Raw genomic sequence first — 27,548 nt, 5'->3', positions numbered from 1 at the left:
GACAGAGTAAGACTCTGTCTCAAAAAAAAAAAAAAAAAAAAGCCAGGCACAGTGGCTCACACCTGTAATCCCAGAACTTTGGGAGGCTGAGGAGGGCAGATCACAAGGTCAGGAATTCGAGACCGCCTGGCCAACCTGGTGAGACCCCGTCTCTACTAAAAATACAAAAAATTAGCCAGGCATGGTGACAGGCACCTGTAATCCCAGCTACTCGGGAGGCTGAGGCAGGAGAATCGCTTGAACCCAGGAGGCGGAGACTGCAGTGAGCTGAGATGGCACCACTGCACTCCAGCCTGGGCAACAAAAGGAGACTCCGTCTCAAAAAAAAAAAAAAAAAAAAAACAGGCACAGTTGGCTGGGTGCAATGGCTCACACCCTTAATCCCAAGACTTTGGAAGGCCAAGGCTGGTGAATTGCTTGAGCCTAGTAGTTTGAGACCAGCCTGTGCAACAATATAGTAAGACTCCATCTCTATTTTAAAAAAAAAAAAAGAACACAGTAAATGTCTGAAAAAACTGACCTAGAACCACCAATACCAAGGCTTACTTTAGTAAAATTATTGGACTTTAATTTCTTATAAATCCAGGCAAAATAACCAAGTTATTTGTAAAGGAAAAAAAAATCAAACTATCATCAAACTTTGCCAGCAGTGCTTTAGGCCAAAAGAAAACTCAATAGTATATATTTTTTAATATACTGAAGGGAAGAACATATGTGCCAAGAATTTTATAATTAGCCAAAGTGAGATTCAAGATAAAGGCCACAAACTGTCATCAATATGCAATAACTCAAGAAATATTGTTCTCATGATTTCTTTTTTAGGAATCTTCCAAAGAACAAACATTAGACAAACAAAATGTCTGTCTATATTAACATAAAGATGATGATGAATTTTAAATACATATTTACTTGTAGGAAGAAATCAAAATCAGGGATGTAAAAGATGTAATGGGCCAGGCGCGGTGGCTCACACCCATAATCCCAGCACTTTGGGAGGCCAAGGTGGGCAGATCACTTGGGACCAGGAGTTCAACGTGGTGTATTTTTTCTCTACAAAAAAAATACAAAAATTAGCCAGGTGTGGTGGCAGGTGCCTGTAGTCCCAGCTACTCAGGAGGCTGAGGCAGGAGAATCGCTTGAACCTGGGAGGCAGAGGTTGCAATGAGCCGAGATCACGCCACTGCACTCCAGCCGGGGTGAAAGAGCAAGACTCTGTCTCAAAAAAAAAAAAAAAGACATACTGTATAAACATAATATATAGAGGGTCAAGTAAATACCCAGCCAGCAGTTTTGACTGTGAACTGGAGGCATCAAGGCTTATGGGGACTTCCTGACCACAGTAGTTGCTCAGCCACACACCTGTGCTGCTCATATCAGACAAATTCAAATTTACGTGTAAGTCTAAAGAACAAAAAGTCAAATCTGAATTTGCTGTGAATCAGAAATATCACTATGAATTAATGAGGGTTTTTCTGGGGGTGGGGTTGTTTTTGTTTTTTGAAACGGAGTCTCACTCTGTCGCCGACGCTGGAGTGCAGTGGCACGATCACAGCTCACTGCTGCGTCAACCTCCTATGCTTAAGTGATCCTCTCACCTCTCAGCCTCCCAAGTAGCTGGGACTACAGGGTGCTACCACACCCAGCTTATTTTTGTATGTTTGTTTGTTTGTTTTGTAGAGATGGGATTTTGCCACGTTGCCTAGGCTGGTTTCAAACTCCTGGGCTCAAGCGATCCACCTGCCTCAACCTCCTTAAGTGCTGGGATTACAGGCGTGAGCCACCGGGTCCCCTCTAGCACTTTAAGAGGCTGAAGCAGGTGGATTGCTTGAGCCTAGACGTTTGAGACCAGCCTGGGCAACATAGCAAGACCTTGTCTCTACAAAAATAAAAAAAAAAAAATTAGCTGGGTGTAGTTGTGTGCACCTATGGTCCCAGCTACTTGGGAGGCAGAGGTGGGAAGACTGATTGAGCCCGGGAGGTCAACACTGCACTGAGCCCTGATTGTGCCACTGCACTCCGGTCTGGGTGAAAAAGGGAGACCCGGCCGGGCGCGGTGGCTTATGCCTATAATCCCAGCACTTTGGGAGGCGGAAGCGGATGGATCACGAGGTCAGGAGATGTAGACCATCCTGGCTAACACGGTGAAACCCTGTCTCTACTAAAAAATACAAAAAATTAGCCGGGCGTGGTGGCGGGCGCCAATAGTCGCAGCTACTAGAGAGGCTGAGGCAGGAGAATGGCGTGATCCCGGGAGGCGGAGCTTGCAGTGAGCGGAGATCGCGCCACTGCACTCCAGCCTGGGCGCCAGAGCGAGACTCCGTCTCAAAAAAAAAAAAAAAAAAAGGGAGGCCCTGTCTCAAGAAAAAAAAAAAAAGTGTGTTTTCTAGCTCTTAGCTCTTCACTGAAAAGGCCTAGAAACAATGAGCAACCTAGCAGCAATAAGCACATATAGAATTAGGCTTGTAGGCTGGGCGCAGTGGCTCACGCCTGTAATCCCAGCACTTTGGGAGGCTGAAGCAGGTGGATCTCCTGAGGTCAGGAGTTCGAGACCACACTGGCCAACATGGCGAAACCCTGTCTCTACTAAAAATACAAAAAATTAGCCGGGCATGGTGGCGGGTGCCTGTAATCCCAGCTACTTTGGAGGCTGAGCCAGGAGAACTGCTTGAACCTGAGAGGTGGAGGCTGCAGTGAGCTGAGATTGTGCCACTGCACTCCAGCCTGGGCGACAGAACGAGACTCTGTCTCAAAAAATAAATAAATAAATAAATAAATAAAAGGAATTAGGATTGTAATCTCAAAATATCGTTTTTCTACTTCCCCCCCCCCAGGAATCAAAAAAGAACAAGGCATCTAAGATGACTGATTCCAAGTCTGCCAAGAGAATCCTGGAAACTCTTGTCACACCAGATAGCAAAGACACTATTAAAGACCACCGCCATTGTGTCAAACAGATTGAGAGCCAATTTGAACAGACAATTTTGTTAGGTTTCTCAAAAGACCACATTTCAACAAATTTAGTTTAATGATATAATTGGCTTTGTTTGTGAGGCGTGAATGGGGAGCATCTCATCTAAAAACACAGGTGCTCTGTTGGGCACGGCAGAACAGTCGGGTTTGGAAGGTAACTTGAGCAGGAACAAGAAAACAGCAAATACAAAAAGTAGGTTGATTAGTATCTGGTTACTTCAGGTTACTTTCCTTGTAAGGGCAAACAGAGGGGACTCCCTTATTATGCCGGCTAAAACTGGCCCACTTGCGTCAAATGAACAACTTAGTTTTGCTTGGTGACGTGCAACTTTGGCATGAGTGACTCCATTTTTGTTTTAGTCTCTTGGGTCTAGTGCAAGTGTTCGGTCCAAATAAATGGCTTCCCATATATTTTATTTATTTACTTATTTATTTTTATTTATTTATTTATTTATTTTGAGATGGAGTCTTGTTCTGTTGCCCAGGCTGGAGTGCAGTGGCACAATCTTGGCTCACTGCAACCTCCACCACCTGGGTTCAAAGGATTCTCCTGCCTCAGCCTCCTGAGTAGCTGGGACTACAGATGCATATCACCACACCTGGCTAATTTTTGTAGTTTTAGTAGGGATGGGGTTTTGCCATGTTAGCCGGGTTGGTCTTGAAATCCTGACCTCAGGTGATCTTCCCGCCTCGGTCTCCCAAAGTGCTGTCATTACAGGCATAAGCCACCTCGCCCACCCCATAGACTTTATTTAATAGGCAGAATAATGACCCCCAAAGATAGCCACATCCTAATCTCTGGAACCTGTGAATGTAAACATATATGGCAAAAGGGAATTGTAACTGCCCAACGGGCTCATTTTGCCAACTGCCCAGATAGAGCCGATTTATCAAGACAGAGGGATTGCAATAGAGAAAGGGTTTAATTCACACAGAGCTGACTGAATGGAGTTTTATTGTTACCCAAATTCAGTCTCCCCAAAAGTTGTGAGGACTAAGCACTGATTTTTTTTTTTTTTTTTTTTGAGAGGGAGTCTCGCTCTGTTGCCCAGGCCGGACTGCAGCTCGCTGCAAACTCCGCCTCCCAGGTTCAAGCGATTCTCCTGCCTCAGCTTCCTGAGTAGCTGGGATTACAGGCACACGCCACCAGGTCTGGCTGATTTTTGTAATTTTAGTAGAGAAAAGGTTTTGCCATGTTGGCCAGGCTGGTCTTGGAACTCCTGACCTCAGGTGATCTGCCCGCCTTGGCCTCCCAAAGTGTTGGGATTACAGGCGTGAGCCACCACGCCCAGCTTAAATGCTAATGTTTTTCTTATCGTGACAAAATTCCTATCTAAGGGATCTGGGGATTCATGCCCTACAAACCATAAATTCTCATCAGACAGGTTTTACTTAACCCTATATATTGTGACTTACTTTCCAATCTGACTCTGGCATAACATTAGGTGACAAAGAAGAAAAATTTTAACCCAAAACATGTTTCTTTGCCGTATTTTGTAATGGCCCTGCAAAGCCGTCCTTTGTGGAGAGAAATGTGCATCTGTAAAGAATCTCTACTAACATAGCTGGATCTCTTTCTTCCACGCCCTCCCAATCTTGAAAGGATTGAGACTCTAGCACCTTTTAAAGGTCTGAATAGGAAACATTTGTCATCTTTGTCTCTAAAGACAGCCAGTATAAAGACTTCAAAAGAACCTTGGTCTCCACAATCTTTTTTTCTTTTTTTTTTTTTTGAGATGGAGCCTCGCTCTGTTGACCAGGCTGGAGTGCCATGAGGCAATCTCGCCTCACTGCAACCTCCACCTGCTGGGTTCAAGCGATTCTCCCGCCTCAGCCTCCCGAGTAGCTGGGACTGTAGGCGCCCACCACCACGCCTGGCTTTTTTTTTTTTTTTTTTTTTTTGTATTTTTAGTAGAGATGAGATTTCACCATGTTGACCAGGCTGGTCTCAAACTCCTGACCTCAAGTGATCCACCCACCTCGGCCTCCTAAAGTGCTGGGATTACAGGCGTGAGCCCCCACACCCAGTTTCCACAATCTTTTATCTTAACCTGAACATTTCCTTTCTGTTGATCCCAGGTCTTTAGACAAACTCAACCAATTGTCAGCCAGAAAATGTTTAAATTTACCTACAGCCTCAAACCCCTGCCCACCAACCCCCCGCCAACTTTGAGTTGTCCTGCCTTTCTGGACCAAATCAATGTATTTCTTTTTTTTGAGATAGAGTTTCGCTCTTGCCGGGATCTCAGTTCACTGCAACCTCTGCCTCCTGGGTTCAAGAGATTCTCCAGCCTCAGCCTCCTGAGTTTGCCCGGCTAATTTTTGTATTTTTAGTAGAGATGGGGTTTTACCCTATTGGCCAGGCTGGTCTCGAACTCCTGACCTCAGGTGTTCCACCCACCTTGGACTCCCAAAGTGCTAGGATTATAGGCGTGAGCCACCGCGACCGGCTGACCAATGTATTTCTCAAATGTATTTGATTGATTTCTCACGCCTTCCTAAAATGTGCCCCAACCACCTTGGGCGCATGTTCTCAGGACCTCCTGAGCCTGAGGCCTGTGTCATGGGCCATGATCACTTGCATTTGGCTCAGAATAAATCTCTTCACATATTTTACAGAGTTTGATTCTTTTCGTCGACAGTTGAAAATTTGGAGACTGGGTGTTTTTGTTTTTTGAGACAGAGTCTCGCGCTATCATCTGGGCTGGAGTGCAGTGGCGCGATCTCAGCTCACTGCAACCTCCGCCTGGAGACTGGGGTTTTTTAAGGATAATTTGGTGGATGGGGGCCAGGAAGTGGGGAGTGCTGGTTAGTCAGGTTGAAGATGAAATATAGGGGCTTGAAGCCATCCTCTTGTGCAGAGTTGGCTCCTGGGTGGGGGCCACAAGACCAAATGAGCCAATTTATCTTTTTTTTTTTTTTTGAGACAGAGTCCCATTCTGTTGCCCAGGCTGGAGTGCAGTGGTGTGATCTCGGCTCTCTGCAACCTCCATCTCCCAGGCGATTCTCTTGCCTCAGCATCCCCAGTAGCTGGGATTACAGGCGTGTGCTACAACACCCAGCTAATTTATTTATTTATTTATTATTATTTTTTTAGACAGAATCTCGCTCTGTCACCCAGGCTGGAAGGCAATGGCACGATCTCAGCTCACTGTAACCTCTGCCTCCCGGGTTCAAGTGATTCTCCTGACTCAGCCTCCCAAATAGCTGGGACTACTAGCTCAAACCACTATGCCCAGCTAATTTTTTGTATTTTTAGTACAAACGGGGTTTCGCCATGTTGGCCAGGCTGGTCTCAAACTCCTGACCTCAGGTGATCTGCCTGCCTTGGCCTCCCAAAGTGCTGGGATTATAGGCATGAGCCAACAGAAGATTATTTGACTGCTGAAGCAGAGAGAGACGAGAAGATGCTGTGCTTCTAGCTTTCGAAATGGAGAAGGGGGCAAGGAATGTAGGTAATGCAGCTCTGAAAGCTAGAAAGGCAAGAGACTACATCCTAGAGCCCCTAGGGCCTCTAGAGGGATCGAGACCCTGTAGACACCTTGGTTTCAGCCTAGTGAAACTCATTTTGGACGTCTGCTCTCAGAACTGGAAGAGAATACATTTCTGTAATCTTTTTTTTTTTTTTTGAAATGGAGTCTCACTCTGTCACCCAGGCTGGAGTACAGTGGCATGATCTCGGCTCACTACAACCTCTGCCTCCCAGGTTCAAGCAATTCTCCTGCCTCTGCCTCCCGAGTAGCTGGGATTACAGGCGCCCGCCACTATGCCCAGCTAATTTTTTGTATTTTTAGTAGAGACAGGGTTTCACCATGTTGGCCAAGCTGGTCTCGAACTCCTGACCTTGTGATTCACCCGCCTTGGCCTCCCAAAGTGTTGGAATTACAGGTGTGAGCCACCGAGCCCGGACTTCTGTAGTCTTAAACCACTAAATTTGCAGTAATCTGTTACAGCAGCAATAGGAATAGACAATAGTCTATCATGTCTAAGCAAATACATACCTATACATACAAATTCTTGCCAGTCCCACTTCCCCACTTTTTTTTAATGCAATAGTAACATACTGTGAAGTTAATTCTACATTCCCAAGTGTTACTCATATAAGAGAAGCAGAAGGCAATCAAGTAGAGGCTAAACTTATAAGAGGTTGGTATAAAAGGATTTTTTTAAATTATAAAAACTACTCTGGGGGTGGTGGCTCATGCCTGTAATCCTGCCACTTTGGGAGGCTTAGATGGGAGGATCACTTGATTCCAGGAGTTTGAGAGCAGCCTGGGCAACATAGTGAAACCCCGTCTCTACAGAAAGTTATAAAAAATCAGCCGGGTGTGGTGGTGCACGCCTGTGGCCCCAGCTACTTGGGAGGTTGAGGTAGGAGGATCCATTAAGGCAGAGAGGCTGTGGCTCCAGTGAGCCTTGATCCTGCCACTGCACTCCAGCCTGGGCAACAGGGTGAGACCCTGTCTCAAAAACAAACAAACAAACAAACAAAACAACATAAAAAACAAAAACAACAAACAAACAACAAACAAAAAAATCCCTATTTGCTCTCTTGGGTCCTCGCCTCCAAGTTGACAAAGATAAGGACTTTGGGAGGCTGAGGCGGCGGATCACTTGAGGTCAGGAGTTTCAGACTAGCCTGGCCAAAATGGTGAAACCCCACCTCTACTAAAGATACAAAGGAAAGGAATAATGGTCCTGCCAAAAAGGGCTGCGGCCACATGCAGCCGATTCACTGCACAAACTGTGCCCCATGTGTGCCAAAAGACAAGGCTACTAAGAAGTTCCTCTGGCCAGTGCTCACACCTGTAATCCCAGCACTTTGGGAGGCCAAGGCAGGCTGATCACCAGACCAGCCTGGCCAACATGGTGAAACCCCGTCTCTACTAAAACTACAAAAACTACCCGGGCATGGTGGTGCATGCCTATAACCCTAGCTACTCAGGAGGCTGAGGCAGGAGAATTGCTTGAACCTGGGAGGCAGAGGTTGCAGTAAGCCAAGATCGCGTCACTGCTCTCCAGTCTCCAGAGCGAGGCTCCATCTCAGAAAAAAAAAAAAAAAAAAAAGAGCTTCCTCACAGTATTTTGCATCTTCATAATATTCCATTAAATTAATGTATCACAATTTATTTAGCCAGTCTCCTACTGGAGAACACAGAGTTTGTCTCCAAACCTATGCTACTATCAGTACTACTTTATTTTTTTGTATTTATTTATTTCGAGACAGGGTCTCACTCTGTCACCCAGGTTGGAGTACAGGGGCACGACCTCAGCTCACTGCAACCTCCAACCCCCCGGGTTCAGAGATTCTCCTGCCTCAGCCTCCTGAGTAGCTGGGATTACAGGGACATGCCACCATGTCTGGCTAATTTTTGTATTTTTGGTATATACGGAGTTCCACCATGTTGGCCAGGCTGGTCTTGAACTCCTGACTGACTTCAGGTGATCCACCTGCCTCGGCCTTCCAAAGTGTTGGGATTATAGGCATGAGCCACCGCACCTAGCCAGTACTACTTTAATGAATAACTTGTACATAAGTCATTTTGCGCATATGCACATATATCAGATAAATTCCTGGAAATAGATTTTCTGGGTCAAAAGGTACATGCATTTGTAATTTTGATAGAAATTGCCAAATTTCCTCCAGAGAGGTTGAACCAATTTATATTCCCACCTGCAATATATGGAGTATCCTGTTTTCCCTTATTGATACCTGCAAATGATCAGTGAATAATATCTCAGAACAATTTTTATTTTTTTCTAACATTGCAAATTTTGGCATATTTTACATGTGTAAAGGCCAATTGTATTTTTTGGTAAACTCCCTACTCATATCCATTGCTCATTTTTCTTTTCTTTTCTTTTTTTTTTTTTGGTAGGCATTCTTCAAGTATTGGAGAAATAAACACTTTGTGATAGGAGTCTGAAATATTTTTCTCAGTTTGCCATTTATCTTTTACCTTGCTGGTGATATTGATTATGCAGATTTTTTTTTTTCTTTTTGAGACAGGGTCTTACTCTGTTGCCCAGGATAGAGTGCAATGGCTAGATCATCAGTCACCTCAGCCTTGAACTCCTGGGCTCAAGTTATCTTTCTGCCTCAGCCTCCTGAGTAGCTGAGACTATAGGTTTGTGCAGCCATGCCCAGCTGATTTTCTGACTTTTTGTACAGATGTGGTCTTGCTACGTTGCCAAGGTTTGTCTCAAACTCCTGGTCTCAATCATCTTCCTGTTTCAGCCTCCTGAGTAAGTGGGACTACAGGTGTGTCATGGTGCCTGCCTAGCTTCATATGTACATATTGTAAAAAGTAAAGTAGAGGTTCCTCTTCAAAGACTTTCCTCCCCATTTAATTAGGAATAAATAGTAACTTCTCTTAGAAGCAAAATTTATTCAAAGACCTGTGCTAACATTCTTAAATATCTGCTAGCCATGATAATCAATGTACTTTAAGTTCTTAGCTCCCACAATTTAGCCTAAATATTTGCCCTGGCATGCTTATACTGGTCCAAGCAAGCATTAGGTCATAGCCTGTTCCTCTTCCTTATTTGAAGGTGTTTTTACCTTTCTCAGCATTCCATAAGTTACTTCCTCGTTTCTTTTCTCGCACTGTTGCCCAGGCTGGAGTGCAGTGGCGCGATCTCAGCTCACTGCAAGCTCTGCCTCCCAGGCTCACATCATTCTCCTGCCTCAGCCTCCCAAGTAGCTGGGATTACAGGTGCCTGCCACCATGCCCGCCAAAAAAAATACAATAATTTTTTTTGTATTTTTAGTAGAGACGGGGTTTCACCATGTTAGCCAGGATGGTCTCGATCTCCTGACCTCGTGATATGCCCGCCTCGGCCTCCCAAAGTGCAGGGATTACAGGCGTGAGCCACTGCGCCCGGCCTTCCTCCTTCCTTTGTTCTCCTCCACCTTTTGCCTCTTCTAAAAAGTTCTAAGTTGCTAGCCAATCGGGACAAATACAGAATGTGAGGTCCCGTTCCAGCCAATGGAAACCGGACACAGCAGTATAAATGACCCTGTCTCCTTTGTTTGGTGTACTCTCATGGCAAAACTGCTGGCGAGTGTACCCTTTCTGCAGGAAGTAAAAATGGCCTTGCTGAGTAAATTAAATTTATGTTCAAGTGCTATTTCTTTATGGCACTGGGGAACAAGCATTTCAAATAGTATTAACCAAATCGATTGCTATTAGGCCAATCATCATCTTCAGCTGGCCACAAGAGCTACCCCTCCCAAAACATTAAACAACTTGTCTGTTTCCTGACACAATTTATTTATTTTATTTATTTATTTATTTTGAGACAGAGTCTCGATTTGTCACCCAGGCTGGAGTGCAGTAGTGCGACCTAGGCTTATTGCAGCCTCTGCCCCGCTGGGTTCAAGCGATTTTCCTGCCTCAGCCTCCCAAGTAGCTAGGATTACAGGCACGCACCACCACATCTGGCTAATTTTTGTACTTTTTGTAGAGACAGGGTTTCACCACGTAGGCCAGGCGGGTCTCGAACTCCTGACCTCAAGTGATCTCTCCCAAAGTATAGGGATTACAGGCGTGAGCCACCATATCCGGGCATGAAATTTAGATTGTTATCTTGGATAAGACGGAAACAAACAAAACATAATAGGAGGAGAAACGTGGAACAATATTCGATTGAGTCCTTAGTTAACACAGTACAATTCATATAACACAAAGAGCTGCAAGAAGTACAGCTGTGCACCGAGTCCTGTTTGGTTGTCAAAGGGTCCAGTGAGAATTATGGACAAGCCTAGTGAAGACAGCACGGGTGGTCTTCACAGAGATGCTTTAGGGGGGTTGGACTGAAGCTGGGTAGTCCTGGAACCAGCAGGGAAGAGGTAAAAAGCATGTCAGGGGGCTGGGTGTGGTGGCTCACACCTGTAATCCCAGCACTTTAGGAGTCTGAGGTGGGAGGTTTGCTTGAGCCCAGGAATTTGAGACCAGCCTGGTCAACATAGGGAGATCCAGTCTCTTCAAAAAATAAAAAACAGGCCAGGTGCAGTGGCTCATGCCTGTAATCCCAGCACTTTGGGAGGCCGAGGTGGGCAGATCACCTGAGGTCAGGAATTTGAGACCAGCCTGAACAATATGGTGAAGTCTTGTCTCTACTAAAAATACAAAAATTAGCTGGTTGTGGTGGTGGATGCCTGTAACCCCAACTACTCTGGGGGCTGAGGCAGGAGAATTGTTGAACCCGGGAGGCAGAGGTTGCAGTGAGCCAAGACTGAGCCACTGCACTCCAACCTGGGCAACAGAGCCAGACTCCATCTCAAAAATAAAATAAAATAAAATAAAAATAAAAAACATTAGCTGGACATGGTGGCACACACCTGTGGTCCCAGTTACACAGGAGGCTGAACCTGGGAGGTCGAGGCTGCAGTGGGCCATGATCACGCCACTGCACTTCAGCCTGCGCAACAAAGCCAAAGTGAGACCTTGTCTCAAAAGAAAAAAAAAAAAAAAAGAGCCAGTCGTGGCGGCTCACGCCTGTAATCCCAGCACTTTGAGAGGCTGAGGTGGGTACATCACTTGAGTCAGGAGTTTGAGATCAGCCTGGGCAACATGGTGAAACCCCATCTCTACTGAAAATACAAAATTTAGCCGGGCGTGCTGGTGTATGCCAGTAGTCCCAGCTACTCAGGAGGCTGAGGCACAAGAATCACTGGAATCCGGGAGATGGAGATTGCAGTGAGCCAAGATTGCGCCACTGCAGTCCAGCCTGGGCAACACGGCGAGACCCTGTCTCAAAAAAAAAAAAAAGCATACCAGGAAGAACATCCTCCTGAGCAAAAGGTGGGTGATGAGTGAAATAGCATCTGCCTCGGGGAGATGATTATTAAGATGATGAAAGGTCCAAGTTTGGGGCAGAAAACCCACTGTTCTCTGAGCCCCCACCTGTCTAGTCCTACAAATTCATTGATTAAACATTTGGTTTAGTACCTTCCCCTCTTCCTTCTAGCACCACCTTGGGCAGATACATCAACCTTCATGTTCGTTTAGTCACGTACCGGGCACCTATATATGCCAGACACCGCTAGGAACCGAAGCTATGGACCCTGCTTGTTTCATAAAACAGCTCCTACCTCTCAGCCAGCAATGGGCAACTATGTTAATCATAGGGCCACCCTATGGCAGAGTCCCTCCCTGTACCTGAGGAAGTACAGAAAGAGAGCAAGAAGCTCCTCAAAACCAGAACTCAGCCTGGCTCCCATATATTTGTTAAATAAACCAACAAATGACTTAACTAGGACTCTGCCAGGTGGAGGAGGAGGATAAAATCATATCAAGCAGATGGAATGGCATATGTTATGAAATGCAAGAGATGATAACGCTGAGTGGTTGGAGGAGGCAGAAGAGATGGATAAGTGGCCGCCAGGAAGGAGGCTAGAAAGAAAGGGCCATCTGTTCCCAAAAGTCATTATTTTAACACCAGTTTAGGGTAAAATGTCAAGTGACTTCCATTTCTATAGCCAAAACATTGAAGGGCAAGCTTCTGCTTAATTTGCTACCTCTCATCTGCTTCTAAACACCTCTGAGGATGGGACAGGTGCTTGCTCATCAGAGAAGGGGGAGCCCCGGCTCTCTCCAGCTGCAGAACAATCACACTTGTCTCCCCTGCCCCCACTTTCAGCCCATAGTGTTTTGTTTTTAAATTTTTTCACTGTGGTAAAATATACATAAAATTTTACTATTTACTATTGTAACTTTTTTTTTTTTGAGATGGAGTCTTGCTCTGTTGCCCAGGCTGGAGTGCAGTGGCGCAATCTCGGCTCACTGCAACCTCTCCCTCCCAGGTTCAAGCAATTCTCCCGCCTCAGCCTCCTGAATAGCTGGGATTTCAGGCACACACCACCACGCCTGGCTAATTTTAGTTGAGACGGGGTTTCGCCATATTGGCCAGGCTGGTCTGGAACTCCTGACCTTGTGATCCTCCTGCCTCAGCCTCCCAAAATGCTAGGATTACAGGCGTGAGCCACCGTGCCCGGCCGACAGCTGCATTCTTTTACCTCAGAGCATTTAAGACGAAATAGCACAGAAGACTGTCTGCTCCCCAAGACAGTTGTTCAAAACTTTACAGTCTTCATCAATGATCTCCATGATTCCAGCTACTTCTACTGATGTTCAACTGAGCATTGTGTGCAAATACTGGAAAGTAAGGCTTGCTCTCCTTTAAAACACACTTCATCATGCCTTGTAAGCGGGGAACCTCCTCTCTGTGTATGATCCCATCTCCTCTACTGTGGCCCTGGCAGGAGCCGGTTTAGCAGGAAGTCATAACTGGGTGGGGCAGTCTCAGAAACTGTCTCTTCCGCACATGACTAGACAGCCCCGGCTATCTGGTTCCTGTTTAACTTTCTCAGCACTGTGGTTGACAACATAGAGCGCTGGTGAGAGACCTACGTTTCGATTCTTCACCCTGCTTCTCTGAGCCTCAGTTCTGCTGGCTTTGTAGAATGGGCTAAGGGTCCCTACTTTCTGAGGGGTGGTAATAAAATCATGCACATGAAGTCCTGAGCACCACCCTGGCTGCTGCGGTAGGGCTCATTTCTTGCCCACATACACACGGGCTACACCCACACCGGCACTCCCTGAAGATCCGTGTGTTCAACTCTCTGCTCTGTGAGAATTCCCAGTCTGTTCTCATTGTTTGCCACAGCCACCCTTGGCAAACACCAGCCCTTCCAAAACACTGCCTGCTCTTGGTGTAGCGACCCTTTGGTCCTAGGGCCACATATGGCCTACTTCTGGGACAAACTGAGTTATAGCAGTTGTCTCCAAAGAGGGTGCAGAAGCTCATTGTTGGGGGCTAAGAAAAAAATATCAGGCCATCTGTGGTGGCTCACACCTGTAACCTCAGCAATTTGGGATGCCAAGGCAGGAGGATCGCCTGAGCCCAGGAGACTGACCTGGACAACACAGTGAGACCCCTGTGATATGGTTTGGCTCTGTGTCCCCATCCAAATCTCATATAGAATTGTAATCCCCACGTGTTGCTGGTGGGAGGTGACTGAATCATGGGGGCGGTTTTCCCCATGCTGTTCTCATGATGGTGAGTTCTCATGAGATCTCATGGTTGAAAGTATGTGACAATTCCCCCCTTCACTCTGTCTCCTGCCGCCATGTAAGATGTGCCTTGCTTCCCCTTTGCCTTCTGCCATAATTGTAAGTTTCCTGTGGCTTCCCCAGCCATGGAGAACTGTGAGTCGATTAAACCTTTTCTTTATAAATTACCCATGCTCAGGTAGTTCTTTATCACAGTGCGAAAATGGACTAATAAACCCCACCTCTACAATCAAAAAGTTGGCTGGGCATGGTAGTGTGCACCCATAGCCCCAGCTACTCAGGAGGCTGAGGCAGGAGGATTGCTTTGAGCCCAGGAGTTCGAGGCTGCAGTGAGCTATGATCATGCCAGTCCACTCCAGCCCGGGCAACACAGCAAGACTCTAACTCTAAAAACTAAAAAGAACAAACTGGTAATTTTGTTTGTCCTCATTTTTTTTTTCTTTTTTTGGAGATAGAGCCTCACTCTGTCACCCAGGCTGGAGTGCAGTGGGGTGATCACGGCTCAGTGCAACCTCTGCCTTCGGGGCTCAGTCAATCCACCTGCCTTAGCTTCCCAAGTGGCTGAGACTACAGGCTTGCAACACCACACCTGGCTAATTTTTTTGGTATTTTTTATAGAGACAGGGTTTCGCCATGTTGCCCAGGCTGGTCTCAAACTCTTGGACTCCAGTAATCCTCCTGCCCTGGCCTCCCAAAGCTAGAATTACAGGCATGAGCCACCATGACTGGCCTGTCCTCATACTTTATTATTTTTTTTTTTTTTTGAGATGGAATCTTGCCCTGTTGCCAGGCAGGAGTGCAGTGGTGTGATCTCTGCTCACTGCAACCTCCATCTCCCGGGTTCAAGTGATTCTCCTGCCTCAGCCTCCTGAGTAGCTGGGACTACAGGCACGTGCCACCACGCCCAGATAATTCTTGTTTTTTTAGTGGGGACGAGGTTTCACCATGTTGGCCAGGATGGTCTCCATAGCTTGACCTCGTGATCTGCCCGCCTTGGCCTCCCAAAGTGCTGGGAATACAGGCATGAGCCACCACGCCCGGCCCCAGTCCTCATACTTTTAAAATCCCCATCCTCTGTTTTATAAAATACACATGTTGGAACCCAAGTAAATTAATGTAACACATAGCTTATAGATATTGGGGCTGGAAAGATACTTAATTTTTACTGCTGGGTGTATGATCAAAACTGCTTAGAGATCACAGAAGTGGCAGAGCTGGTTAGTTGCTACCACGGTAAGACGTAGTTACCATTGATATTCCTACCTTAAAGATGAGGAAACTGAGACACAAAATATGCGCAGGCCAGTACGTGGGGAAGCTGAGTCAAACCCAGGCACTGCGGAGACTATATCCGTAACTACCGTGCTATATCCTGTGACAAAAGGAAAGATCTAGACGTACATCACGCGTGTAGGACTTTTTTATGAACATGAAGATATGAGTACTGTTAAATCCCTATCTTTGCAGACATCGCTGTACATAGCTGTAATCCCAGCTACTCAGGAGGCTGAGGCAGGAGAATCACTTGAACCCAGGAGGCGGAGGTTGCAGGGAGCCGAGATCGCGCCACTGCACTCCAGCCTGGGTGACAGAGCAAGACTCTGTCTCAAAAAAAAAAAAAAAAAATTAGCCGGCCATGGTTAGCTGGCACCTATAATGGCAGCTACTTAGGAGGCTGAGGCAGGTGAATCGCTTGAACCCGGGAGGCAGAGGTTGCAGGGAGTCAAGATCACGCCACTGCACTCCAGCCTGGGCGACAGAGAGAGACCCTGTTAGAACAAAACAAAACAAAACAAAACAGACGCTGCGGGGGCAGCCGTGCTGAGGCGGCAGCGGCGGCGATACGGGCGGATGCGGGCTGCGGCTGGCCAGCAGCGTCGGGCGGTGCGGTTGTCGGGCTGGGCGGACACGAGCGCGGCTGAGAGGGCGACGGGCGCATCTACGTGGGGAACCTTCCGACCCACGTGCGCGAGAAGGACCTGGAGGACCTGTTCTACAAGTACAGCCGCATCCGCGAGATCGAGCTCAAGAGCCGGCACGGCCTTGTGCCCTTCGCCTCCGTGCGCTTCGAGGACCCTCGAGATGCAGAGGATGCTATTTATGGAAGAAATGGACTTCTTCCATCAGGCAGCTGGCAGGACCTGAAGGATCACACGCGAGAAGCTGGGGATGCCTGTTACGCGGATGTGCAGATGGTTGGGTGTCTCAGAAGACATGGAATATGCCCTGCGTCAACTGGATGACCAAATTCCACTCTCATGAGGGTGAAACTTCCTACATCAGAGTTTATCCTGAGAGAAGCACCAGCTATGGCTATTCAAGGTCTCTGTCTGGTTTAAGGGGACGTGACTCTCCATACCAAAGCTCGGGTTCCCCACACTACTCTCAGGCCCTGCTGAGACAGGTGATGGGAATTTTTTATTTTTTAGGTTAACTGAGCTGCTTTGTGATCAGAATCTACATTCCAGATGGAGCATTTAGTGTCTTAGGAAATTTTTTTAATTTTTTTTTTTTTTTTTTAAAGAAGAAAAGAAACTACATAATTTCTACCAGGGCCATATTAGCAGTGAAACATTTTAAACTGCAGAAATTGTGGTTTTGGTTCAGAAACAAGTTGTATATTTTTCACCCCTGATTATGGGAAAAAAATCAGTTCTGTCTTTGTGGGTTGCTCTGCTATGGAGATCAACAGTTACTGTGACTGAGTTGGCCCATTCTGTTTAGAAATATATTTTAAACGTTTAGGGGGAAAAAATAAAAAAAAGAAAAGAACGTGCTGTCAGAAATTTAAAACCCTGTACTTATGTTGTTAAACTGTGCAAACATGAATTTTTTTTTTTTTTTGAGACGGAGTTTCACTCTTGTTGCCCAGGCTGGAGTGCAATGGCACGATCTTGGCTCATGGCAACCTCCGCCTCCCTGGTTCAAGAGATTCTCCAGCCTCAGCCTCCCGAGTGGCTGGGATTACAGGCATGCACCACCATGCCCAGCTAATTTTGTATTTTTAGTAGAGACGGGGTTTCTCCATGTTGGTCAGGCTGGTCTTGAACTCCTGACCTCAGGTGATCTGCCCACCTTGGCCTCCCAAAGTGCTGGGATTACAGGCGTGAGCCACCGCGCCCGGCAAACATGTAATTTTTAATGTGCGAGGTTTGAATACATTGAGGTTATCTTTGAATACATTGAGGTTACCTTACCTCTGCTGAATGGGTAAGGGGCAATTATTGTCCTCAGAAAACAATGTATTTTAGTCTTAAAATGGAGTACCAAAATAAGCACTTTAAAGGACATTTGTGTGAAAGGTTAAAAATAACATTCTTTTAATAAGTTTAAACTTTTAGAGAAAAGAGAAATATACTGAGAAAGACCCATATAACTGCTTCAACAAAGAAAACAACTTCTTCATTATCTTCATACTTTACTTCATATTACAAATTTTGTGCTACTGTTAGATGATATATTAATTTTATTTTCATTACATAAATTGAGGAAGAAATGCAGAATCAGATTCAAATATATTACAAGGCATTTAGGGAGGTGTGTCCTGTTGCTGAACAGTAAATTATCCGAAATCTACTTTTTTTTTTTTTTTTTTTTGAGATGGTCTCATTCTGTCACACAGCTGGAGTGCAGTGTCGTGATCGCGGCTCACTGCAGCCTCCACCTCCTGGGTTCAAGCAATTCTCATGCCTTAGCCTCCCAAGTAGCTGGGATTACAGGCACCGCCACCACACCTAGCTAATTTTTGTAATTTTAGTAGAGACAGGGTCTCACCATGTTGGTCAGGCTGGTCTCGAACTCCTGACCTCAAGTGATCTGCCTGCCTCGGCCTCCCAAAGTGCTGAGATTACAGGTGTGAGCCACCACACCTAGCCTGAAATCTACTTTCAAAATGGAAATAGGCTTGTTCAAAAGCACTATCCTGCCTTCTTTCTTCTTTAGAATATAACCTGGTTTTCAGTAAAGTACCAATACATGGATTAAACATATTCTCTCTCACATGGTTAACATTCTGGATGTTCCAGAAAATCATATTCGATGCATTCTTCCAGTTGTTTTAAGATCCTTGGGCTATCTGTGACAGGAAAGTCCAAGAATGGAGTTCCTGGGGTATCAGCGGGCAGCTGTCTCTGGGTCTTAAATGCACCATTTAGAGTCATGAAGAATGGCATCAACTGCCTGATGCTGGAAACAGAATGTTGGCGCAGAAGCGGGAATTCACTCTTCATGGTGATCTCATCAGAGCTACTGATTTCCTGCAGAAAAAACAAACCCATAACAATGATATGGTTTCACTGAGGGCTCGAGATGGCTGGGAAGCACATGCATGTGGCAAAACCTAAGAAATAAGGTCCTTTTTTTTTTTTTGAGACAGAGTCTTGCTCTGTCGCCCAGGCTGGAGTGCAGCAGCGTGATCTTGGCTCACTGTAACCTCTGTCTCCCGGGTTCAAGCGATTCTCTTGCCTCAGCTTCCTGAGTAGCTGGGATTACAGGTACCCGTCACCATGCCCAGCTAATTTTTGTATTTTTGTAGAGATGGAGTTTCACCATGTTTGCCAGGTTGGTCTTGAACTCCTGACCTCAGGCGATCTGCCCACCTCGGCCTCCCAAAATGCTGGGATTACCAGCCTCATGAATATAATTTTTAAAAAGAAAAGCAGGCTGGACACGGTGGCTCTCGCCTGTAATCCCAACACTTTGGGAGGCTGAAGCAGGCGGATCACCTGAGGTCAGGAGTTCGAGACCAGCCTGACCAATATGGCGAAAACCTGTCTCTACTAAAAATACAAAAATTAGCCCCAAGAGTGGTGGCGTGTGCCTGTAGTTCCAACTACTTGGGAAGCTGAGGTGTGGGAATTGCTTGAACCTGGGAGGTGGAGGTTGCAGTGAGCTGAGATCCTGCCATTGCACTCCAGTCTGGACAACAGAGTGAGACTTCGTCTCAAAAAAAAAAAAAAAAACCCAAAAACAAAAAAACAAAAATTAGCCAGGCATGGTGGCGTGCGCCTGTAGTTCCAGCTATTCCAGAGGCTGAGAGGAGAATTGCTTGAAACCAGGAGGCTGAGGTTGCAGTGACCTGAGATTGTGCCACTGCACTCTAGCCTGGGCAACAGAGTGAGATTCCGTCTCAGAACAAAACAAAACAAAATTAGCCAGGCGTGGTGGCACATTCCTGTAATCCCAGCTACTCAGGAAGCTGAGGCAGGAGAATCACTTGAACCTGGGAGGTGGAGGCTGCAGTAAGCGAAGACCGCACCACTGCACTCTAACCTGGGTGGCCGAGTGAAACTCTGTCTCACCAAAAAAAAAAAAAAAAAAAAAAAAAAAAAGAAAAGAAAAGAAAAGCACTTACCCCAAACTTTAATTTTAGAAGTTCTAGAATCCTCACAGTGTGGGGTTTGCATTCTTGGTGATTCTCCTCTACATCCGACAGGAAGGCAGGGCCCTCTGTGTCCACTTCTGGAATAAATGCCCACCTATAACTGCAGGGAACAAACGGAAGGTCAGGTCTGCTGGTAAGAGGCCTTCAACGTCGTTAAAATTAGTTTTATTAAGATATAATTCACATACTGTATCTATTTAATATAGACAACTCAATGCCTTTTATTATATTCATAGAGTTGCACGTCTATTATCACAATCAATTTTAGAGTATTTCATTACCCCAAAAAGAAATCCTGCCCTGCTCAGCCATCACCACCCCAACCCCCTATACCCTTGAGACCTAGGCACCCACTAATCCACACTCTGTCTCATCGTGGACATTCCATATAAGCAGAATCATACACTATGTGTTCCCTTGTTTCGAGCTTTCACTTAGCATCATATTTTCCGGTTCATCCAGGTTCCAGCGTGTCTCAGTTCTTCAATTCTTTTCGTTGCTGAACTGTATTCCACTGTATGGATATGTCACATTATCTACCTGTTCATCAGCTGATGGTCATTTGGTTTGTCTCTACTTCTTGCCTATTATAAATAATGTTGCTATGCACATTTGCATACATCGGAACCCACTTTTTTGTTTTTTTGAGACAGTCTCGTTCTGTCACCCAGGCTGGAGTGCAGTGGTGCAATCTTGGCTCCCTGCAACCTCCACCTCTCAGGTTCAAGCAATTCTCTGCCTCAGCCTCCCGAGTAGCTGGGATTACGGGCACCTGCCACCATGCCTGACTAATTTTTTTGTATTTTTAGTAGAGACGGGGTTTCACCATCTTGGCCAGGCTGGTCTTGAACTCCTGACCTCGTGATCCACCTGCCTCAGCCTCCTAAAATGCTGGGATTACAGGCATGAGCCACTGCACCTAGCCTCCACTTTTTTTTGGTTTGAGATGGAGTTTCGCTCTTTCGCCCAGGCTGGAGTGCAGTGGCGCGATCTCAGTTCACTGCAACCTCCGCCTTCGGTTTCAAGCGATTCTCCTGCCTCAGCCTCTTGAGTAGCTGGGATTACAGGTGCCCACCAATACGGGCAGCTAATTTTTGCATTCTTAGTAGAGACAGGGTTTCACCATGTTGGCCTGGCTGGTCTTGAACTCCTGACCTCATGATCCGCCTGCCTCGGCCTCCCAAAGTGCTGGGATTACAGGCATGAGCCACTGTGCCCGGCCTGTTTTTTTTTTTGATGGGGAGTCTCGCTCTGTTGCCTAGGCTGGAGTGCAGTGGTGCGATGTCGGCTCACTGCAACCTCTGCCTCTCGGGTTCAAGTGATTCTCCTTCCTCAGCTTCCGAAGTAGCTGGGATTACAGGCGCGCACCACCACATCTGGCTAATTTTTGTATTTTTTTTTTTTTTTTTTTTTTGAGATGGAGTCTCGCTTTTGTTGCCCAGGCTGGAGTGCAATGGCAGACGGCATGATCTCGGCTCACTGCAACCTCTGCCTCCCAGGTTCAAGCGATTCTCCTGCCTCAGCCTCCCAAGTAGCTGGGATTACAGGCATACGCCACCATGCCCAGCCAGCTAATTTTGTATTTTTAGTAGAGATGGGGTTTCTCCATGTTGGTCAGGCTGATCCCAACCTCAGGTGATCCAACCACCTTGGCCTCCCAAAGTGCTGGGATTACAGGTGTGAGCCATCGCGCCTGGCCTAATTTTTGTATTTTTAGTAGAGACAGGGTTTCACCATGTTGGCCAGGCTGATCTTGAACTCCTGGCGTCAAGTGATCCACCCATCTTGGCCTCCCAAAGTGCTGGGATTACAGGTGTGAGCCACGGTACCTGGCCTAATTTTTGTGTTTTTAGTAGAGACACGGTTTCGCCATGTTGGCCAGGCTGGTCTCGAACTCCCAACCTCAGGTGATCCACCCGCCTCAGCCTCCTAAAGTGCTAGTATTACACGTATGAGACACCACGTCTGGCCCAAACCTGCTTTTTAAAAACTAAAAGACTTTCTTTTGCAGAACAGCTTTAGGTTCACAGCAAAATGGAGTAGAAAGTAGTTCCCGTATATTCCATCCTACACACATACAAGCCTGCCGTATTATCAACATCCTGCACCAGAGTGGTACATTTGTTAAAACTGAAGAGCCTCTACTGACTCACTGTTATCCTCCCAAGTCCAGAGTTTACATCAGGGTTCACTCTTGGTGGTGCACATTGTATGGATTTGGAGAAATGGACAATGACATGGATCTACCATTATAGCTCCGTATGCAATAATTTCACTGCCCTAAAAATCCTCTGTGCTTCACCCATTCATCCCTGCCTCCCTCTCCCCAACCCCTGGTGACCACTGATCTTTTTACTGTCTCCATGGTTTTGCCTTTTCCAGAATGTCACATGGTTGGAATCATACAGTGTGTAGCCTTTTCAGACTGGCTTCTTTCACTTAGCAATGTGCATTTAAGAGAACCCGCTCTTTAACCACAAACATTTCTATATGATTACTCTCTTTGTGGGGGTAGGAGAGAGAGAAATAGCCTCTGGGGCTGGTCATGAAATTAAACAAATGAGCAGCTGTGCTAAGCTGGCAGGAAACATAAGCCTACAGGGCAAAGTGAATCGGAGATGGCAGGCTCCAAATAAAGGCATTTGTATCTAACTAAACACAGACAAAAAGGTCTACACAAAGGCAGTGAGGAGCACCAGTGGGTAAGCCCTGTTTTATAACATTCAGTAGCAAAAACCACACACACATACACATGCACACACACACACACCATAGAAACACATTCATAAACACTCCTGTGAGCCAAATTTGCAGAGCCACAGATGTTGCAAGTAATCTGAAACTTGGTATTCCGAGCTGGCTTAGCTGTCACTAGAAACCCAGATGGTGGTTTCCCATAAACTGTACATGAAAAACAAGTGAAAGTGCTTAAAAGGAAAAAACAAAATCTCTTACTTCAAAAAGGACACACGATCCTATCTGACTTACATTTGAAATAATGGCATCTTGTCAGGTGGAAAAGAAAGTGCTGTGTCCAAGAATTTGCAAGCTGATAAATACAAGATGAGTTCACTCTGGGGTATCTCCCCCACTGAGGGTCCATTTGCATCCGGGACTAAAACTTTCGTTCTGTTTACTTTGTTGGTGCTTCTATAAATTTGCAAAGAAACGCTTGTTATAAATTCATTCAGATCTGTTATAGTCCATTCACCTATGACCTGTCCCTCAGAAGAATTTTCTTTTTAAGAAATTTTTGGAATAGCTGGTCCTTTCACAAGTACTTCAAGAAAACGGCATTTAACATTAGATAACCCTATATCTAAAGTGACGTGCTTTAATCGTGACCATCTTTTCCTCTTGTGCACAGATCTTGTACTGCTTACCTCAATGACTCATCTTCGTCTTTTAGATCTTCTTCAAGCTGTGTGAATGTCTGAATCTGAAAAAAAAAAAATGCATTCAAGTTACTATCTGAGATTAAATCTACCCAAATATTTTTTTTACTTATTTTTAAAAATCGATTAATTTATGAATGAATGAATAAGACGGGGTCTTACTCTGTCACCCAGTCTGGAGTGCAGTGGTACAATCATGGCTCACTGCAGCCTCAACCTTCTGCAGATGCAACTTCCCGCCATGCCGAATTAATTTTTGTATTTTTTTGTAGACAAGGAGTTTCACCATGTTGCCCAGGCTAGTCTCGAACTCCTGGGCTCAAGTGATCCATCCACCTTAGCCTCTCAAAGTGCTGGGATTACAGGCATAAACTACCACGCCCAGCCCAAATTTATATGTATATAAAAAACTAGTAAGTATTATCAAATGGTACAAGTTAGTTGGAATAACTGACAGGGTGAGAGATCAAATATGATCATAGAGTAAAATATTCTCTGTTTAACCAAGAGCTAACCATGTGCTACCAACCTGATTAAAAATAACATTTAGATAAAATGGGATACATAAGAAATAGTATGTTATGCTACTGAAAAAGCATTTTAAAAAGCTCCAACCTTGCTTTCAAACTTACAATACTTGTACTCACCAATTCAGAGACCATTATTGGCCACAATGAAGTCAAATGTTGAGGAGATATTCTTAGCAGCAAAACTCTGAAAAAAAGAAACATCTGAGCAGCAACTATGGATGTCTGTCCAACTCTGAGATTGTCTGTCAGGCGTTCTAAGGAAAGAAGATTGTAAAGATGTTACACAAATATGCAGTTTAGGGTTTCTTATCAGACAAAGAAAAATAAAACTGTGACTGTTCTGACATTCTAGTAACAACCCAGTGTAAGGAATGAGTGTTACAGGCCAGGCTCGGTGGCTCGCACCTGTAATCCCAGCACTTTGGGAGGCCGAGGCGGGCAGATAACAAGATAAGGAGTTCGAGGCCAGCCTGGCCAATATGGTAAAATCCCATCTCTACTAAAAATACAAAAATTAGTCGGGCATGGTGGTGGGCGCCTATAGTCCCAGCTACTTGGGAGGCTGAGGCAGGAGAATCGCTTGAACCTGGGAGGTAGAGGTTGCAGTGAGCCGAGATCACACCACTGCACTCCAGCCTGGGTGACAGAGTGAGACTCCATCTCAAAAAAAAAAAAAAAAAAAAAAAAAAAGAATGTTAGGAGATGCTTTTGTGCAACTAGTCCACCCCAGCCCTCTTCTTTGTGAAATACAGCAGCTCGTGGCTCTTGCCAAACCTAAGGAAATGATTCCCACAGGCTGTCCCCCTACCACAGCTGAGTAGAAAGACATGAACATCTGTCACCAGAAATCCACTGGATGACCAACAGCCATTTAAATGTTCTTTTAAGAATATGAATGAGGAGACGCAGAAACCAAGCAGCCCGTGGTGAGGGATGGACTTACACAATCATACGGACTGGCTGGCAGACACCACCATATTTTGAGGGTGGTGGGTGGGAAGCGGAGCAAGTAAATATAACAGATTTATTGAGTAAGGTTTAAACTTGATGGCCATGACAAAAACTTTCATTCCTATGGAGGGAAAAGTGTTTCAAATAACACTCTCTAGCCCCTAACACTCTTCCCTGCTTCTCCCCTGAAATGTCTTGTTTGTAGAATGAGACTTTTTTTTTCTTCTCATAGCTTAAGGTTTCCTAGGAATGTAACAAATTGCTACAGCAAACAGCTGAATGGTAGTCATGCTAGCTAAGATCGGCTGTAGTACATTAGTACATTAGTATATTAGTAATAAATTTTTTTTTTTTGAGATGGAGTCTCACTCTGTTGCCCAGGCTAGAGGGCAGTGGAGCAGTCTCCACTCACTACAACCTCCGCCTCCCGGGTTCAAGCAATTCTCCTGCCTCAGCCTCCAGAGTAGTTGTGATTACAGGTGTCTGCCACCACACCCGGCTAATTTTTTGTATTTTTAGTAGAGACAGGGTTTCGCCATGTTGGCCAGGCTGGTCTTTTAACTCCTGACCTCAGATGATCCACCTGCCTTGGACTCCCAAAGTGCTGGGATTACAGGCGTGAGCTGCCATGCTCAGTCAGTTTTGTGTGTGTGTGTGTGCGTGTGTGTGTGTTTTTGAGATGGAGTCTTACTCTGTCACTCAGGCTGGAGTACAGTGGTGCGATCTCGGCTCACTGCAGCCTCTGCCTCCTGGGTTCAAATGATTCTCATGCCTCAGCCTCCCGAGTAGCTGGGATTATAGGCACCCACCACGACACCCAGCTAATTTTTGGTATTTTTAGTAGATATGGGGTTTCACCATATTGGCCATGCTGGTCTTGAACTCCTGACCTCAGGTGATCTGCCCTCCTTGGCTTCTCAAAGTGCTGGGATTACAGGCATGAGCCACTGCGCCTGTCTTTGACCTTTCTTTTTTGTGGTAAGAGCACCTAAAATCTACTCTCTTGGCAAATTCCCAGTACATATGCAGTGTTATTAACGACAGTCCTCATGTTGTACATGCCTTCTCTAGACTTACTCATCCTACATAACTGCACCTTCGTATCCTTTCACCTACATCCTCCCAGCCCCCAAAGACGTAAGACTGATGTCACTCTGAGCCGAGACATACAGAGCTGCTCAGCTCCCCATCTCCTTCTCTGCTACTTGATGGAGCAACAGTCTCCGGGGAAAAGAACCCAAATGGTTTCCCAGCAGAGAAGTGGTAGAAATTCTCCACTCCTGTCTTTTTTTTTTTTTTGAGATAGAGTCTCACTCACTCTGTCACCCAGGCTGGAGTGCAGTGGCGCGATCTCAGCTCATTGCAACCTCTGCCTCCAGGGTTCAAGCAATTCTCCTGCCTCAGCCTCCCGAGTAGCTGGGATTATAGGCGCCTGCCACCATGCTCAGCTAATTTTTTGTATTTTTAGTAGAGGTGGTGTTTCACCATGTTGGCCAGGCTGGTCTTGAACTCCTGACCTCAAGTGACCTGCCCACCTCAGCCTCCCAAGGTGCTGGGATTACAGGCCACTGTGCCCAGCCTCCTGCCTCTTTTAATTGGGCCCAAACTATTTACTATGGGACGCGTCTTTGGAGCTTCTGGATGTATCTACCTCTCTGAGGCAGATGTGGGCATCATCCCTCCACAGGGCATCTGCAGGCAAGTTCAGTGTCCCCCAGCTCTGGCAGAGGACACTCTGAGTGCCATCAACCCAGGACTCAGGGGGGCTGGGCCTATCCACGGGCGTCCTGGGGACAACGACAACATGTAGGAAAGTGCTCTGTAAACTGTCAGTTCATCAAAAATGAAAACAGGGCAAAAGGCTTATTTTTTAAAAACACGTAGTATTTTTAGAAATATAGCACTTGAGCTATCCAAAATAAAGCGTATTTATTTAGAAATTCTTCTTTCCCGGCCGGACACAGTGGCTCACGCCTGTAATCCCAGCACTTTGGGAGGCTGAGGCAGGTGGATCACTTGAGGTCAGGAGTTCGAGACCAGCCTGGCCAACATGGTGAAACCCTATCTCTACTAAAAATACAAAAATAAGCCAGGCATGGTGGTGGGTGCCTGTAATCCCAGCTACTTGAGAGGCTGAGGCAGGAGAATCACTTGAACCTTGGAGGCGGAGGTTGCAGTGAGCCAAGATTGTGCCACTGCACTCCAGCCTGGGCAACAGAGTGAGACTCTGTTCCCCTCCCCACAAAAAAAAAAAAACTTCTCTTTTCCCAAGAGCCCAAAACCTACCTCCATTTTCAGTTAGCATTCTGCTGCCTTTATTGCATATTTGAATATATAATATAAACAAGTATATTATGTTATATAGTATAATATTTGATATTACTATTTATATAATCATTACCTATTAGTTATTACAATCATGTCAATATAATACAAATATAATAATTACATGTTACAATGTCATATAATTATATAACATATTAATATATTATGTAAAACATGTTATATATATATATTCTATTATATTGCCTGTGCTTGCTCCCTCTCAGAGAAATAATATCTCAGAATTGCTGGGTGTTTAAACTCTACCATGGTCAAATTCTCCACACCCCTGTTTCAGAATGTTGTCTATCTTTTTGTTTTTTTGGTTCTAGCTTCTATACACCTAATGTTGTCTCTTTGGCTATCTGGGCCTCCTCCCAAATTTGAGAGGAGTGTGAGATGGGGTAGAAAGAAGGAACAGGGCTGGGCGCAGTGGCTCACGCCTGTAATCCCAGCACTTTGGGAGGCCGAGGCAGGTGGATCACGGGGTCAGGAGTTTGAGACCAGCCTGACCAACATGGTGAAACACTGTCTCTACTAAAAATACAAAAATTAGCTGGGCGTGGTGGTGTGTGCCTGTAATCTCAGCTACTCAGGAGGCTGAGGCAGGAGAACTGCTTGAACCCGGGAGGCAGAGATTGCAGTGAGCGGAGATTGCACCACTGCACTCCAGCCTGGGCGACAGAGCGAGACTCCGTCTCAAAAAAAAAAAAAAAAGAAAGAAGGAACAGGTGGTTGGCCGCGGTGGCTCATGCCTGTAATCCCAGCACTTTGGGAGGCCAACGCAGGCGGATCACTTGAGGTCAGGAGTTTGAAATCAGCCTGGTCAACATGGCAAAACCCCATCTCTACTAAAAGTACAAAAAAATTAGCTGAGTGTGGTGGCAGGTGCCTGTAACCTCAGCTACTTTGAAGGCTG

General features: G+C 45.8%; 1 protein-coding gene and 1 pseudogene across 2 annotated transcripts in view; one reads left to right on the top strand and one right to left on the bottom strand.

The window, feature by feature from the left end:
- Positions 1-15,848: 15,848 nt before the first annotated feature.
- On the top strand, positions 15,849-16,784 carry LOC115931828 (serine/arginine-rich splicing factor 9-like; annotated as a pseudogene).
- A 560-nt stretch (positions 16,785-17,344) lies between these two features.
- DOP1B (DOP1 leucine zipper like protein B) overlaps positions 17,345-27,548 on the bottom strand; it is a 132,404-nt gene continuing 122,200 nt past the window's right edge. For both annotated transcript variants that reach the window (XM_055373998.1, XM_019017893.4), the window contains 5 exons: positions 23,474-23,610; positions 22,815-22,870; positions 22,420-22,581; positions 19,402-19,531; positions 17,345-18,304 (listed from right to left, as the gene is read on the bottom strand). In XM_055373998.1, coding sequence (XP_055229973.1) covers positions 18,053-18,304; positions 19,402-19,531; positions 22,420-22,581; positions 22,815-22,870; positions 23,474-23,610 — 737 coding nt within the window. In that variant the 3' untranslated portion in view covers positions 17,345-18,052. The remainder of the gene's footprint in view (positions 18,305-19,401; positions 19,532-22,419; positions 22,582-22,814; positions 22,871-23,473; positions 23,611-27,548) is intronic.

Source organism: Gorilla gorilla, chromosome 22 (genome assembly GCF_029281585.2).
Source record: "Gorilla gorilla gorilla isolate KB3781 chromosome 22, NHGRI_mGorGor1-v2.1_pri, whole genome shotgun sequence".
NCBI classification, from domain to species: domain Eukaryota; kingdom Metazoa; phylum Chordata; class Mammalia; order Primates; family Hominidae; genus Gorilla; species Gorilla gorilla.
The sequence above is the reverse complement of the archived record's forward strand: the minus strand, read 5'-3'. Positions and strand labels throughout refer to the sequence as shown.